This window comes from Rhyacophila brunnea, unplaced genomic scaffold (assembly GCF_057557595.1).
Source record: "Rhyacophila brunnea isolate RB1 unplaced genomic scaffold, BYU_Rbru_1.0 scaffold_2, whole genome shotgun sequence".
NCBI classification, from domain to species: domain Eukaryota; kingdom Metazoa; phylum Arthropoda; class Insecta; order Trichoptera; family Rhyacophilidae; genus Rhyacophila; species Rhyacophila brunnea.
In genome coordinates this window covers 14,873,975-14,891,185 of record NW_028232859.1, presented here as the reverse complement: position 1 = coordinate 14,891,185, position 17,211 = coordinate 14,873,975, and the positions used below count along the sequence as shown (strand labels likewise).

At 35.5% G+C, this 17,211-nt stretch overlaps 1 protein-coding gene across 4 annotated transcripts in view; it reads right to left on the bottom strand.

Annotated features, from left to right (window-relative positions):
- sws (patatin like phospholipase domain containing sws) overlaps positions 1–17,211 on the bottom strand; it is a 75,403-nt gene that overhangs the window by 32,659 nt on the left and 25,533 nt on the right. For 3 of the 4 annotated variants that reach the window (XM_085946372.1, XM_085946373.1, XM_085946374.1), the window contains exons 1-7: positions 9,085–9,381; positions 4,089–4,170; positions 3,376–3,596; positions 1,634–1,820; positions 1,399–1,544; positions 248–376; positions 18–98 (exon numbers count right to left, since the gene is read on the bottom strand). In XM_085946372.1, coding sequence (XP_085802498.1) covers positions 18–98; positions 248–376; positions 1,399–1,544; positions 1,634–1,820; positions 3,376–3,596; positions 4,089–4,170; positions 9,085–9,255 — 1,017 coding nt within the window. In that variant the 5' untranslated portion in view covers positions 9,256–9,381. Of the gene's footprint in view, positions 1–17; positions 99–247; positions 377–1,398; positions 1,545–1,633; positions 1,821–3,375; positions 3,597–4,088; positions 4,171–9,084; positions 9,382–17,211 lie in introns of those variants that run through there. The other variant, XM_085946375.1, reaches the window with a different exon arrangement.

Sequence of the window (17,211 nt, the reverse complement as noted above, 5' to 3'; positions counted from 1 at the left end):
AAAAAAAATATACTTACAGGATTGACCAGCTCTGCGCTGAGTCCCAAATACTGATGCAGGGCTGTGAAAGTCACCCTCTGTAGCCTTACCATAATAATCTGAAAAGTACAACAATTACATTTAGGAAACCTGTACTACAGGATTAGATTTGATCAAATAGATGAGCAAAAGGGGAAATTTTGATTTTGTATGGTTAAATGTCACGTTATTATAATAGTGTATCTATTTAAAAAAACCGAGTACACACTTGCATAACCCTGACAAATATATCAGGATATTCATGAAAGACTTCTTGGAATGCGGCCATTGGTAGTCGTATTACTTGTGAATCTTCCAACGCCTTTGCACTGACCGTCTTGTATGGATGTGGATGACCCTGCAAAAGAAATGGCGCATATTATGTATTTTTATTTTTTTTAAACCATGTTCAATCCTAAGAAGATTATATGGGCCTCTTCTACAGAATGCAGGCAGTATTAACAGTTTTTATGAAAAATTGATGTTTAGCCACTTGCTCAACCTATTAGATCCATATTCTGGGTCCAAACGCACATTGAAAAACAATATGTGAATTTGCCAGTCCCGGGATTCGAACCTGGGTCTCATGACATTATAAGCTGATGCGCAACCGCTTGGCAATGGTGGGCATATTAAATACAGGAATAAAATAGGAATCTACCTAGATGTAAATGGAAGCAAACAGAACGAAATCTTTATCAATTTTTATGGTGCTACAGCTCAAAAGTCCTAACTTCCTCCACTGTCTTTTCCAATCAGTGTGATCCTCTGTGGTACAGACCTACAAATTTATCTAAAGAATGGATGGGGGAGCCACTGTCGAAAACTACCCAATCAAGACTCACAAATGGATAGAATCTGATATTCGAATGACATTTTCAAAATGGCATCCACATGGTAGTTCGTAGTTCCATTTTTGACCGATATTTAGATAAGTTTGTAGGACTGTACCTCTCCAGTCTTTGATGTTCACAACCTCCTTCTATTGCATCCTTGGTCTTTAGACTGACCTTCCTACTGGGTTCTGAATGAGGACCCTTTTTTGTATCCACTGGAATGCGCTGAACATGACCTGCCCAGTTCTGCCTCAGGAGTTTCACGTAGATGTGGTTTCAAATTCTGGTGAATACAGTGCCACTTATCGTTATATCTGTCCACGGGTCTATATACGCACTAAAGAATCTTCTTTTTAAAGGTGTCGATTTGTCCAGCTGGTTAGCAGTGAGAAATATGACTTGTTTCCAGGGGATATTCTTATCAACGTTGAACATTGAAAAGGTGTGTAATGTATGTGCTAGAAGATGAAAATCTTGTGGTAGGTACACTAGAGAAAAAAAGAGAAACATAATTATTGTACTGTTTATAATTATGTATACTTACAGTCAAAACATCTGTGAAACTGAGAAGAGATGTGACACTCTCTCCTGCTCTGACGACTTTCAACGAGAGACAAGTGCCGTCTGCTGACGTGATGTAGACATTCAGTTTTCCATTTTGTACTACATAAACATTTTCATCTGCATCACCTAATTAAAAAAAAAGATATTTTTTAATTTATCAGTTTTACAAAAGTTTAACATAAATTAAATTTACTGCAACAATAGTGGAATCGAACCTATTCTGAAAAGGAAACTGCCAGCAGTCAAGTTGATGATCTCTGTGTGTTTGCAGAGCTTCAAGAATACAGGCTTTTCAAAATGACCAAACACTCGAATTGAGTGCAGCATGTATAAGGCATCTGGCGGCATCCGCTCATCACTTGTCAAGTCTTCTTCTAAATACTCTGCCGGAGGTTCCAGAACCTGTGAAAAGATAGAACATTGTTAATTTAATATTATAGTGCCTGTACACGTGCATGGATTTACTGGCGGCAATAGTGCCTATTTTAAACTATCATGACAAAACTGTTTACACGTAAAAGTGCTGATTGTCTCTCCAATTCATTCTTTAAGAGTGAGTCAGACGCGATGTTGTGGTTTTATGGTACTATTTCGTACTATTTGACAGCTAGTGAAAAATCGGTCAACATGAAATACTGGGCAGGCGCAGATCGAAAAAATCTTACTGTCACAAGAAATTTCACAAGCTTTCAAACTTGTTTGATTCATGTATGCAATCTTGCCAACTGCAGGATAATACATGTTTACCCATGCATTTTCTTACTGTCAACAGTAAATCCATGCACGTGTAAACGGGGTATTACAGTTCAAATGTATAGTGTTATTATTTATTTTAGATTGTGTTAAGAGTTCCATCTCATATTTCTGCTTCTGTCCTTTTGTTCTTCTTTTTCACATTTCTCATGTGCCATGGCCCGATGTATACACCCTGTGGAGGATATTTTGGACACAGGAAAAAGTTTGACTAGAAGAAAAAGCAGGCCAGGTTGAGACTCTGTTGAGAAATCTGTACTTGCTCTGCTGTATTTTCTCCTGAAGCTCAGTATACAGTTGCTCTGAACCTCCATAAGGTGTGCCATGACCAGTGACGTCTCTAGGCAGTATCATTTTTCTTCTCAAATTGTATGTAAAACTGTACCCACCTACCTATTTCATTAACTATTTATTGTTGGCTGTCTTAAAAGACAAGTGCAACAAAAATTTCAACAAGAAATACACACACATCATCTACCGATAATTAAAGCATCTACTCTCAAACTTCGGTGTTTTAGGTACATGGTCTGATAAGCTGACAGGTTTGGAGGCCCAGTTGTGAAAATTTTGCCTGTGTGGTAAACTGCCATTGCGTATTACAATATAAAAATAGGATGGGTTTTTTTTTTTTTTAGAATTATTAATAACCATGTCCTTGCTTTTTCGTACAAGGTGGTTGTTAGTAATTTTGAACAATCACAAACACCCAGGCTTTGAGAAAAACACATAAATGTTTTTTGTCATGACCGGGAATCGAACCCAGAACTCTCGGGTGGAAGGCCAGCGCCTTACCCACTGCACCACGAGAGCCGCCATGAAAATTTTGATTTCATTATTTTTAAAATTAAGATGTTCGGCACTGTTTAACGAAGCGACCACATTGTCTGCTTCAAGACTAACTGCTACAGCTCTCAAAAGTTGTAATATTCGTATTCGTTCCTTTATCGCATGATCTACCAACCCCCACGGGATGTCACTAGGCATGACTCACTACCATAACCCAGCACCGCCAGAATGAATAAAACCGAGTACAGCCGTGAGTCTTAGACATTCCACACAGTGTTGGGTTCATGGCATAAATAGGTGCATCTGAGTTTATTAACAATGGCAATTCACTGTAGATACTTCATTTGCTGCCAGATTTCTCTCCGTGAAGAATAATGATTACTAAACTATTACTACTAGACGGTGTTAAAATGCCTACCTTAAGTTGTGTGGGCGCTTGCTCTTTCTTTAGCTGCAGCAATTTCCTGGCGAACCTCATAACAGCGCGCCTCTTCCGACCTTGACCAGTGCTGGAGATGGATTTGACCTTTCGGAGCATCCTCCGACCGTAGAAGAGCATCTTGTCTCGCTTTCGGAACCTTCCACGGCTTCCTTCACCCATTTGGGAAAAGCTCACTCCTTCCTCGCCGCACAGCACATCTGGCGAATATAAATGGGGAAATTATAAGTACTAAAACAACAATATTCATTCATGTGGTTGCATGGATACTTGTGGCGGTAGGCTGTGGAGATCTGACATAAACAGTGCACACTAAACTTTGTCAATCATACTTATTTGTTTTCGTTGAACTAAGAATACAATTTCAGATAGCATCGATTAGTTTTTAAAATTCAATCAAACCTGTCGAAGTCAAACCACATCCACAAAGCAAATCCACCATTCGCCACTAATTGATACGTCATATAAAATTTAAATCTACATATAATACTTCATTTAATACATACATCTGTTCCTTCAGAAATATTTCAGATGTCATACAGAATTGTGTATGACACATGCAATCTATTAATAGTGATAAATATACCAGGTAAGGCCAACATTTCAATCGAAAAACTTTTGGTTGATCATGGCCCTATTTGTAATTTTACAACATCACATTTACATGATTAATTATTTTGATTTCAATTTACCTTTGCACCTCCATCTTCTATAAAATAGGAACAATAGTAAAAGGATGAGAGCAATCAGACCACCGATCACGGACCATAGCACCTGAAAACAAAAGAAAACCAATAATTAGGTAAAATAAAGAATGTACTGTGCATGTAATTACTTATTAATATCAATATGATATTGACGATGACACAAAATTGAACATCAAATCACAATAAGCCCAGTAAGCATTGGCGGCTGCTCCCTTAGGTCAATTGGTCATTGACCCTCCAAAAATAAATATCTTACAATCTATGTAGGTTATAATCTAAGATGTAGGTACAATGTCTTATAATTATCGGCTAACTCATCAACTCGGGACGCACGCTAACCGTGTGTATAAAATTTAAAGAGAATGAATCACGATCGGTTGCTGTATAGTGTATACCTTGGGTCATTTCTGAATCTGCCGGGATAAAATATTTATAAATATTTCTCTTTCTCTCTCATTTTTCGTATGTCAGACGAAGAGAAGCACAAAGCCTTTTTCTTTTTCTTCATATTATTTTGTCGCCGCATTAGGCGTCATTTTGGTCATTGTCAGAATGAAAGAGATGTAAATTTTCAATGTGTTAAAATGAAACAGGTATAAAATGAGCGAGCGTGTTTTGTTTGGTAAACCTTTTTATACTTATTTGTTATCGCTTCCTATTGTTTGAAATTTTCATATGCAATTTCAATGTTTGTATGCAGTTTAGTTTAAATCCAACCTTATAGAAATACGCATCGACTGCATTCATTGTGTTAAGCCATTGTATACAAGTTATCGATTAAAATGTCATCTGCTATATTAATCATAAAATTTACCTTCTAATAAAATCAGTGGAAATATAAAAAGTGTTTTATATATATAAATGATCCCACCGTTCCATAACAGTACACAACACTTTTTTCTGACAGTGACAGTTAAATGAAAAATGAAGCTAAAAAGCTACGGTGTTTTTATTAAATGTGTTTGATTGTTTGATGTGAAATGGACATTTTTTGAAGGGTAAGCAGGTACCTATCTATAACAATTTCTCGCACTTCTTTTATAATGTATAAAAACCCAATTTGCAATAAGTTTTTTAAGTATACAACGAAAAGCCAAGTTCAAATAATATTATTACTTATTTAAAAATGACCCACTAAGTGTTCAAGCCTAGGGCCGTCAATGCCAGTAAGTATGACTGCCTAAGTGTGGACTTTTTTGGTTACCCATCCGTTGCCTTCCTCCAACAGGTATTCTTTGCTGCTGAAATAGGACGTAGGTACTAAGAAATAACAAATCATTTATTTTTTGATCCTATTAAAAGCTGAGATCGGTAAGACGTGTGCATTGATGTATTATTGTAATCATGATTAATTGACAAAAACAGAGCCAGTTTATTTTTGTTTGATATTCGCGGCATTTAGCATGCCCCGTAGGCAGCGGCCGACATGCCCGCTTATGTCAATTTTTCTACCTGATGGGACTGAACTTATTAAGACGGTGAGATCAGTCGTCTTTCAACCAAGCTTATGAGTTTCCGATTTAAAACGTAACTTCTCCTGACTTATGGGGCAAGAGAGCGTGTCATAATTTCGAGCCCCTATCAATAAGAAAAGAATCCACAACTATGTATAATAACTATCATATAAATGTACTTTGTCAAATACATAAATTAGTACCGAATAATTAATGCTCGCTCAGATTCGATTGTAAATCGAGTAGGTACCTATTATCAATTACCTACCACTGTGCACCTCGAATCGAAATCATGTTGAGTTTTCTGCAATACACCGTAAAGTGTCATACGCTTTAGTGTGACACTACAGGTATGTTCCAGTATTTTAAATCAAACAAATCCAACAGGGTGGTCAGAAACCATTAGTGTTGCCACTACTTAAATTAACTCAATAATTTATTTTCCTCTAAAACAGCAACACATGTATTGAAGTGTCAACTTGTCATAAATTCCAACCTGCTATCATCGCTGCTCATCATCTACAATAACCAATGATGTTATACTGGATGAACCATATGCTTCTTAAAATGACCCCCGATTTTCAGCGACTCGGCCAAGTGGCGAAACTTACTGTTTTAATATCAGCAGACTTAACTCAATATACGCTCATTTAATGTTTGTCTCGAACACCGCCTGGCAATATTCATGAGTAAGCCCTATCTAACTTGCATCTTACTCTAACTTATAGTCAGCTCAAGACCACTTTCTGTCCGCTCAAACATGAATTTTTGGTAGCTTGCAAAATTTGGTTACAGGATCGAGCTCACATGAACGAAAATAAAATGGAAGGAGAATGACGTTGTGATGATACTTAAATTTTGCGAATTTGTTATTAAAATAAAACATTATTCGCAATTTACAAAAACTACCAATATTATGAAAGTAATAATTTGTTTTACCATACGCTTTGGATATTGTAAACTTTAATGTTTTCTTGTGTTGTCATGTTTTCATATTCCTATATAATCAATTCAATAGTTAATCTAACCATATATAATTATTACATCATTACAATTTTTATACCATTATAATTGTTATATAAAATATTAAAATCGACATATAATTAATGGGACTTAAGTATTCCTTGCGGCGCAGAGATGCGATAAAATGGACAGAAATACAGAGTTTAAAATAAAATAATAAAAATATTATAATTTCCATTCGACTTATTTTTGTATTAGGAAAAATCCATTGAAAAATGTTGCCTGCACAAATTTTTAGCAATAGTGCATATCTGATGTTTAAAGACTGTTATTGCATTAATTTGTTCATCTAATGTAGGTAGGTATTATAAAACAAAAATTTATTTTTTGGAAAATTATCGAGCGTTCCGGTTCATAAACTTTTCTATTTCGAGCGCTGTGCGATTAGGTACTACATATTGTGGACCGTATTTACATTAAATATATTGCATCGCACTTTCTCGCTCGGCACCCCTCGACTATGTCTTGTTTCGTGCCAAAACTATTTCATCTCACTGTAATTCGGGATGTTTATAACCATATTTCTTTTACTAATCAAATACTATAACTGTAAGGTGCAAAAAGGCTAGCGCGTTGACGGTAATGACAATATTAAAATAGCTAAGAATTCAACATGCGCTTTCATGAGTTATATTACACTGTTGACGGATGGTTGATGGTGTCAAAAGTGATACATAAAACGCCATAGTTTTTCCTTATATTCGAGCAATCATTATTCATTGCAATATTTAATACTCATTAATAGCACTACAATAATTCTAGCCTATCAGCTTCCTAACTACGTACGTATTTAACTAGCGGAAAACATTTCATTTTCTTACTTGTTTTTTTAATGACTCATTCTATTCAGAGAACTATGTCCAAAACAAACCAATTTTACAGTTGACCCACCAACTACCTACTAACTAAAGCGATTGTATTGCAAGAAACTAATTTTGCAATCAAAACACGATTGCGTTTGAAAAAAAAAAACAATGTGATGGTTGCAAATCTAAGATGAAAACAATATTGAGTAGTCAGCGAAAATCATAATATTTATAAATATGTTTTTGATAAAATTAGAATATAATAAACATACTTACCACAACCTGAGTTATAATTTTATTTATCGTTGTTATTATAATATAACACAACAAAATAATATTATTTTATTATGTTACTTAGCCGGCTCGCACATCACAACTCGCCTTGTGTGCCTGACGGCCATAAATCAAAACTTTCGAGACCGCCGCCGAATGTTGCATGCTACAACCTCGCACATCTGCCTAGCGGCAAACGTCAAACGCGAAAAAAGAGAAGTCTCTCGTCTGCCATTTTTATTGTGTTGATTGTATGAACAAACGTCAAACGCGGTGACCAGCGATGAGCGAGCAATGACAGTGTAGACAGAGACAGAAATGGCCGATTGTGAAGTTGTGCGCGTGCGCGGAGTCGACATTTTTCGAAATCGACATGCAAGCTCTAGCAAACGCAATTCGTCGCATGCAGGACCGTCGCAGTTGCATCGGCCAATCTGCGAAGCTCCATTTGATAACGTTTGTTTCTTGGTTTATGATGACGTCACATCGACGAATTCTAGTGCTAAAATACGACATATTTTAGGATGAAAATCTAAAAGTTCATAAAGAAATATAATTACGTATTTTAAAAATAAATAAAAAGTACCTATGGAATGGTCACATAAGTATTTTTTATGTCGGTTCGGTCGCTTCGAATAAGTATAATATAAGGACTAAAAAATAATGGCAAACAAACCCTACTTACGCATTTCGTGTTGGTACGCTTAGGACGTATGTGCCTACTATCTAACTAATTAAAATATTTATTTTATGAATTTTCGATAGTTCTCTATTTCTCGCTACGCGGGGCTAGTGATTTTTGTAGATTTCATACTGTTTATAGTGGTTGATAAATATTTTCAAAATTTGCGACTGAAAAAAATACACCAATTTGCACAATTACATTAAGTATAATAGTATAAACGCCCACGATGGACGAGCGGCTTACGCGTCGGCTTATAATGTTACGGGTCCCAGGTTAGAGTCCTGGGTCTGGTAAATACACATTGTTTTTCAATATGTGTTTGGAGTCGAGAGTATGGACCTAATAGGTTGAGCAGATGGCTAACATCCATTTCTCGTAAAAACAAACATCTGTTAATACAAACCCTCCGTGGAGGCCCATATGATGCTATTAGTATCGGACATGGTCAAAAGAAAAGGAGAAGAATAATAGCATATTAAAAAAATTATAATAAATCACTTATAAAGTTGTTAAATAATCGTTTATTATTGAGATTTTGTCATTGGTATGTGGAACTGGAATTGGTCTGTACCTACTTTCTAATAATTTGATTTATAACACATTTATTATGTCCTCGGTATCCAGCCGACTTTTCGAAAAACATTATTATCAATGGACTAAAACGCGTAAAGGTTGTGAGTGTAACTACAAAAACAGGTGTCAAATTAATTATTACTACTGGTTACATTATGGACACGTACAATTGCCAAGAAGAGTCCTGACATCCATAGCGCCCTCAGTCGACTCTTGACTCCGCAGACTCCCAGGGCCCATTGGTAAGCCTCGTATGCCACCAGCGCCGTGGCCTTATATGAAGAGCAGTCCATCATCAGGGCCTGGATGCTTCTAACGTCCGAAACGTCATCGCACATCACATTTGTTGGTTCACACACAACGCTGTGACAATCACCATCGATCACTGAGTTGGTTAGTTATTTTCTAACAAACTTTAACTCACTTGTTGTTTAATTATTGTTTTACGAACTGCTAGTTAATTTCTTTGGAAAAGTGAAAAGCATAATTATAGGGGCAGGTAACTTTGGTGTGGTAGTATGGTACATTGGTTGATATAAGTAGTTAAGTATAAATCAATATGTGTAGTTATTAGCAGGTGGGTATATAATTAATTACATATATGAATACAATACAATATACAGTTAATTAATTTTATGTAGACACACTGTCTTCTCTGTTATTTATGTGTAACTAATAAGTAATAAGTAAAGTTGTATGGTTTTGAAGTTGACGAGATAATTATTGGTACATCATCAGCCTGGATGAAGGCCTCTCTAAGCTGATTCCACTTCTCTCGGTTCTAAATAAATATAACTAAATGACTACCGATAAATCAATTTGGAAAAATGATTTTTTTCCAGATACCTAGTAGCACTTTTGAAAAGTTTCCACTAGAATATTATGTAACCGTACTTACTTACACAAAACAAAATTAAATACATCCATATCTACGTAAAATGATATTACTTGCCTACATACATATATTTTAATAATTATTAAATTGGGAACAGGAAAACAATCAATTTTAATACATGCAGTCATTCACATCGATTTTAAGCAGCTTTAAATTTACTGACGACTATATCTACTGTTAGCAACAAAAGAAAAAAAATAATTTTATCAAATCGGTATCTTATATTTAATTGGTTAGGTTTCTAGCAAATTAAAATAGGAAGCCGGATTTCAAGGTTCGGTTCCGGTTCGAATTCTTTAAAAGGTCTTTACTGTAACTATTCCCTCATCAGATCGATATTTTCACCAGATCGAGCAGAATTTAGTCCTGTTTTGCGGTTCTCAACTTGCGGAATCAAGGGTTCGGGTTCATAATTAATTAGGGGATTTTCGCGGTTCAACGGTTCGGTTGCGGTTCAATTTTCAGCTCTGATATATTGTAGATATGTAGTGCTAAGCTAATTTGGTATTCATTTCTTTGAAACCCGCCCATTATAATTCACTTTTTCCCATTAGGAAAAATATATGAGAATAGCTAATAACTTGTATCCCTGTAATTATGAAAACTATATCATTATGGAAACTACGTGTAATTATGTATTGATTAAAACTGGGTGTACACTGTATCTATTTATACAATATAATAACAACGAGGTAATTTTTCCGACAATGTGATCAAGTGGTATAATCGACCGACATGCAGATTTACAACATTTTTCATTTCACTGCACTCATGGCGTATAAAGATTCTTTAAATTTGAAAAATTTCCCTCACAGGATCAGAATCGAAACAATTTATCGTTAGCTTTTCCGAGCTGACAATCAAAAGAGTCCCTCTATCAGATGCAGATGTTTTTTCCGTGTCAATCTATGCGCAGTATATTCTTGCGTGTACTTTCCATTGTTTTAAAAAATAAAATACGGATTTAGAAATAAAAGACTGTCATCTAAAATAAAGGCTGAATGGCACACACTTTGAATACCAATGCGCTATGTCAATCATTTCGAGTGGTTTGTGGAAGTACGGGCTTAAAACCAGGTTGTTCGAAGTGATTTCCATTTTAGTTAGTCATAATAATTGCATTTTGCAATTTTTGCAATTGCAAGTTTTACAGATATCGACGATTCAATTTAATTAAATCTTACATATATTATAAGTCCGGTCGCACATAGAAAATCGCGTCAACTGGGATCTGGTCATAAATCAAAACCGGGCACAATGTTGCAACTCTCTTCCCCGTGCGAATTTCGAATGACGGGACAGTGACGTCACGCAGCTAGCCGAAATGAATGACACAGCAGCTGCTAATGCCAATGTGACATTTTGCTATTTTACCTGCGCACCATTTCGAGTGAAATTTGTTACATGCATGAGCAGATGTTTCCCCCCCCCCCCCCCCCAAAATGTCGCACCTACGCTATATGCATTAAGATACATGTGTTTTGTGAATTGACAAATTTGACGTGTTGCAGCGGAGACGAGTTTCTATGTGCGACAGGGCTAACAGTCTAACACGCAGTCGTATTATACCTACTTACTCAATCAGAATGATTTAAAGTTAGATCCACTTCATACGAATGTACCTACACATTAATTAGTACTCGTATCTTTGAGCTTTACGACCGCGTTCAAAGAAATTAACACTTGAGAGAGAACTAGAGTTGATTCTTGATTTAGTTGTATTATATAATAATATAATATGACATTATGATTATGTGGTACGTACTGATATTTAGAAAACACTATTAAATGATACACATTAAGTAGAGTAAGTATGACATAGATACGTAAAGTACTTGGACAACGGTACAAACACAATCGTATGTAAGTACATATTCAAACAAGTGTAACGATTAATGCCCAATCCAGATCAAGATACATCTGGCTCTGTCCGTTGATAAATGAACGTTGTGTACAAAGTTTTTCCACCGCGGATATATACTTATAGATATGTCTGTGAACATGTTTAGGGAAGTTTCGTTTTAAGTAGCGAGGCGTGATCTCATAGAATATTGTATTTCGCATGGATACATGCTTTTGTCTCGACTTCCCGGGCGGATTCGTTACGAAAAATCGCACAGGCGCAGCGGTAACGAAAAATAGTCACAAAAGTAGCGCGGCCGCGAGAGACTCCAGTCGGCAGCGAACGCAGCGAACAGCGCTTAGGGAATGACGTGTAAACCCGCGCCCCGCAATTTATATTATTTCCTTTCGAATTTGGACAACCAGCATTCAGAGAATCAGTACGCAAAGCATGTTTAATAATGTTAGCCGTCAGGGTTTAAGTACTTATTATCATTTTTTTAAGTAGACTGTCCAAACTACAATAAGTTAGATAGTAATGTAAGGTATAATGTACCTATGTGTGTTAGTTTCAAATAAATGATAATAACGTAATATATAAATTGAACGTATTTATAGTTTAGATAGTTAGAAACATGAGTAACTCAATATTATCAATGTAATTATTGCAACATGAAAGAGCTGGTACATTGTACATATTAGCAACAAGCAAGTCCTTGGAAATTAACTATGCTTTCGAAAATATACACTGCTTCTAAATTTGGTTTGTTTAAAATTTTAAGCCATTGCCAAAAGTAGAAAATAACTAAGCAGGTAGTCAGTTACCACATTGCTGGCAAATTAATAATTTTATAACATACGATACTAATTTTAACAAAATGTTATGTTTAAAGGGACTAGCTAGATTTAAATCACGAAGTTTGATTATTTCGCTTCAGTATGGAGGCATATTAGCATGGATTCTAATGAGGAATAATATAAAGGTGTGTAAACAACTGCTGTGTTTGATTATCTCTACGAAGACTGCCTGCGAGTAGAGTGTAGGTAATCGGTACACGATGTATGAAGTTGTCGAGAGGGGAAATTCATGGCATTACGGATAGATAATACCCATAACGTAATAAAACATGTATTTATGAAAAAGATTAGAAAAATACTAGAAAAAAATCCTAGACAAAATGGGAGACCAAGTTGTACACATATTGTCACCGTCCGGGTGACTGCTTTTGTCCCTTGAGCTATCGGTCCACATATGAATCATGCGAATTAAATACAATATTTACCGGCTCGGAGGAATACTAAGCTTCGCCAAGCTGAAGCGGCCGGTTTTCTAATTACATAAACAGTGTCTTGTTACAACTAGGTGTCGACCCATTTTTTCTTGCATGTTTTATGAGGTATTTTAATAGTATTTATATGAATTTTCAATAAGAAGAATGCAACATTCTTAAGGTCTTGTGTATATTCAGTACATACTGATTAAAAATAATCATTTAATAATGTAATAAATGAATAATTCAACATCCATTCTTCTCAAAATTCTTAATTGTGCAGTAGGTAACACTACGGTACGTGTATGACAATGTATTGATTTAGAATACAATACTGAATCCAAGGAAAACTATAATAAAACAATAGACACATAGGTATTTCCACATTATATTATATTAATTCATTTATGAACATCCTTCAAATCATTATGGGTAGGCAATACTGTTATTAAAAAATATGCAAATGCGTTTAAAAGCGTCTCAATATATAGATATGCTAATAATACCGACATTTCGGAGCACGGTTATCGATTTTCACCGTGACATTTAGAGTTGTGTAGAGATTTTGTATCTCTGAGTTATAAATTGATACTGCGATGATTCAATTTATAATATTATTCAGCTAAACTGGACGAAGCAAGGGCGACGACCGGTACCTATGTACAATGTACATACACAGTATTATGTTTAAGTACATACGAGTTTCTACACAATGCGAGAGCGTAGTTAGCGTAGTATGACAATAAAGCAACAAAGAACCAACCAATGGTGTGTAGGTATTCGTCGTTCTCAGGGGCTGAATAAATCACACAAAGATTTCTAGTTAAGGGCCCGCTGAAGAGCCCGCCGTTCAAATATAATTTAGTATAAAAAGGACCTCGGCGTCGTAACTACGTCAATTTAAATCGATCTTTTCGCAAAAATCACTAATCATCGGAGATTTTATTTCAAGAAATATTATTATTATTACTGATAATTTCTGCCGCGCGGAGAATTATTATTATTTTATGAACACCTGCGAGATGAAGCCGATCAGAAAACAGGGCTGTCAAAATAATATTAAGCATTCATATTTTTTAAATGTTAATTTCATCATGGTTTTTAATCAAACCTGTGCAAGTACGTACTGATAACTTGGGTGGATTTTGTAGCAAACGTACTATTGATATATATACGGGTATATTATTATTATAACCCAATTCAAATTGAACATAGGTTGATACTCAAATACTATTATAGTATGTTTATGATTTCGAGAAAATAATACGATGGTATAATTAATCCATATCAATTATTTGAAAACATTACATTCGCACTTTGCACAAAATTACAAACACATTCGAAGTTTGCCGCACACGTACAGACCACGTGATATTTGTTTACGCAAAATCGTCGCTTTTCAAAATGGCGAATTTGATTACCAGATTTTACTGCGATGAATCAGTATGTTCCTTTTTGTCTTTTTTTATTCGTAGGTTTGTTTACTATGTACACCGAGAAATTTCCATTTATAAACTCGGAAACGATTTTTACAGAAGAGTTTTGGAATATAATGCAACCAAAACTGGAAAAAATTCTATCATGGGTGTTGACTTCCTGAATTAGCTAACCCCAGGTCCATGCCACTACGTGAACCACAGTGGATATTAAGCCATTTCCACACTGGCAACAAGTTGCTGGCAACCTCATTAAATTTTACGATACTTACCATAATTGCTTAAGAAATTTTACAATAATTATCGTAAAATCTAACGAGGTTGCCAGCAAATTAACTTGTTGCCAGTGTGGACCCGGCATTAGATGCACAAAACTTAAATAATATATATTATAAATAAAAATTTAAAATTATAAATATATATTATGATTTATGTCTTCGACAGCCCTGATGAAATAAATGTGAAATATGAGTCGGATCAGTCACAGAGCAAATTTATTAACACAAACAACTTTGACACGACCTTTTTATATTAACTAGTAGACCAGATATTATGGACCACATGTTAAAAAATCATATTTTCAATTCTCAAGGCCATTTCTGTAGAACGTCCTCTTTTTGAAAGGCTTTATAATTATTACGTTGTATACTCACATTATCCAACAATGAAATCTCATTTTGTAATGCCATAAAAGGTGACACCTTGGGTTGGTTACTTATTAGAATCGATTGCAAACTCAGACATTTTACTAGTCATTTCGTAACATCGTCCCTTCAGAAGTAAAATAGAATAGTAGTTAGTAAACTCAGTATCCGTCGTATCAGTATCTGATACCAGTGGCGAAGACATTTTATCAGGTCATTATTTAAAGCCTACCTTCAAAAGAAAAATATTTTTTAATTGCCTGTTAACGTATTTAAATAATATCTTCATTATTTTATATAATCCTATAACAATGCCAACTACATCTGCCCAACCAGCCTACAAGTTTGTGGCACTAACTCCAATACGAATGTCAGCAATAGACTGCTACAATCAAAAAACGTTCTAAGTAATTTCAAACATTTCATCATCATCATCATCAGCCTGAATCTATCCACTGCTGGATGAAGGCCTCTTCAAGTTGCTTCCACTTCTCTCGGTCCTGTGCATTGCGTTGCCACGTACTTCCGCAGAACTTTATCATTTCATCGATCCAGCGGCCTCTAGGTCTACCTTGTGGACGTTTTGTACTTCTTGGATACCACTGGATGACTAGATTTGTCCAACGATTGTCTCTTCTTCGAGCTATGTGTCCAGCCCATCTCCATTTAAGGCTTTTAATAAACTCTATTACATCGCAAACCCTTGTCTGCTTCCTTATCCACTCATTCCTCTTTTTGTCCTTTCGCGTTATGCCCAGCATGCACCTCTCCATACCACGTTGTGCTACTCTAAGTTTCTGGATCTCTCTTTTACTTAGGGTCCATGTTTCACACGCATATGTCATCACGGGAAGCACACACTGGTTGAACACTTTGCGCTTTAGGCACAGTGGAAGGTCACTTTTGAAGACATTATTCAGGCGGCCAAAAGCACTCCAGCCTAGCTTTACTCTGCGAACAATTTCATCAAATATACATCCATCTATAGATACTTGTTGTCCCAGATAGATGTAGCTTTTCACCTGTTCGAGCTGAGTGCCATTGATGAGGATCTCTTTTTGGCCTGCAAAGCAGTTGAACATGACTTTCGTCTTTGTTACATTTATTTTCAAACCTACTTTGTTGCTTACTTCAGCGAGTTCCTGCATTCTGCTTTGGAGGTCTTCTGAGTCTTGCGAGAAAATTACTATGTCATCGGCAAAGCGCAGATGACTCAGGTATTCTCCATTTATGGGGATCCCTTTGTCATTCCAGTCAAGTTGCCTGAATAAGTCTTCAAGGGTAGCTGTAAATAGTTTAGGTGAGATTGTATCACCTTGTCGGACTCCTTTGCTGATAGGAAATCTGCGCGATGGTTTATGGAGATTTACAGATGCTGTTGCGCTACTGTATATATTATTGAAAATATTTATATAGCGTCCAGGGATTCCTTGTTTTCTGAGTGCGTCGAGTATTGAACATTTCTTTATCGAATCAAACGCCTTCTTCAAACATTTAACGCATACAAAACATACATGCGTATTGTAAAAAAACACACAATGTAAAAAACCAGTGTCATACTATAGGGTGACCCGATGCTGTAGGTATCTAAGCCTAACGGGATCTCTGGTTCTTGCAGAGATATATTTTTTTATTAGCCCGAGTTCGAATCGAGGTTGGACATGCCGTAAATCCATGCATGTGTATTTGCAATATGTGTCATTATTGCTGGTAAAACCACAATATAGAACTAATCCGTCTATATTGTTTTTTTTCTATTTCTATTCTTCCGATTTCCTAATAATTTATATTAACGTCATTCTTTGTTTAGTTAGAATATAGTTAGTATATTGTATTATTGTCTACTATTGTGGTGTGGAAACTACACCTGTTTCTTTTGCATGTCTCTATTTGTATAATATGTATTTTGTTTGTTTCCCTAAAATAAATAAAACAAAAGAAATTGCACATGTTTTATACATATATATTTAAGGAACCACAACAGTTACAGGTAAAATATAATATTAGCTTCGCGAAAATGTCACTTACTCTATTCGCATAAATAGAACGCAAATAGTTAATTACCTATGCCATCCAAATAATTTTAAAATTACGTTTCTACGCTCTTCTGAGATATGAGTAGAGTAGATGCCATTCATACACTTTTTAAGTAGGTAATGTAAATAAAGTACTATTATATAATATTATAGAAATAGAAACGCCTAAA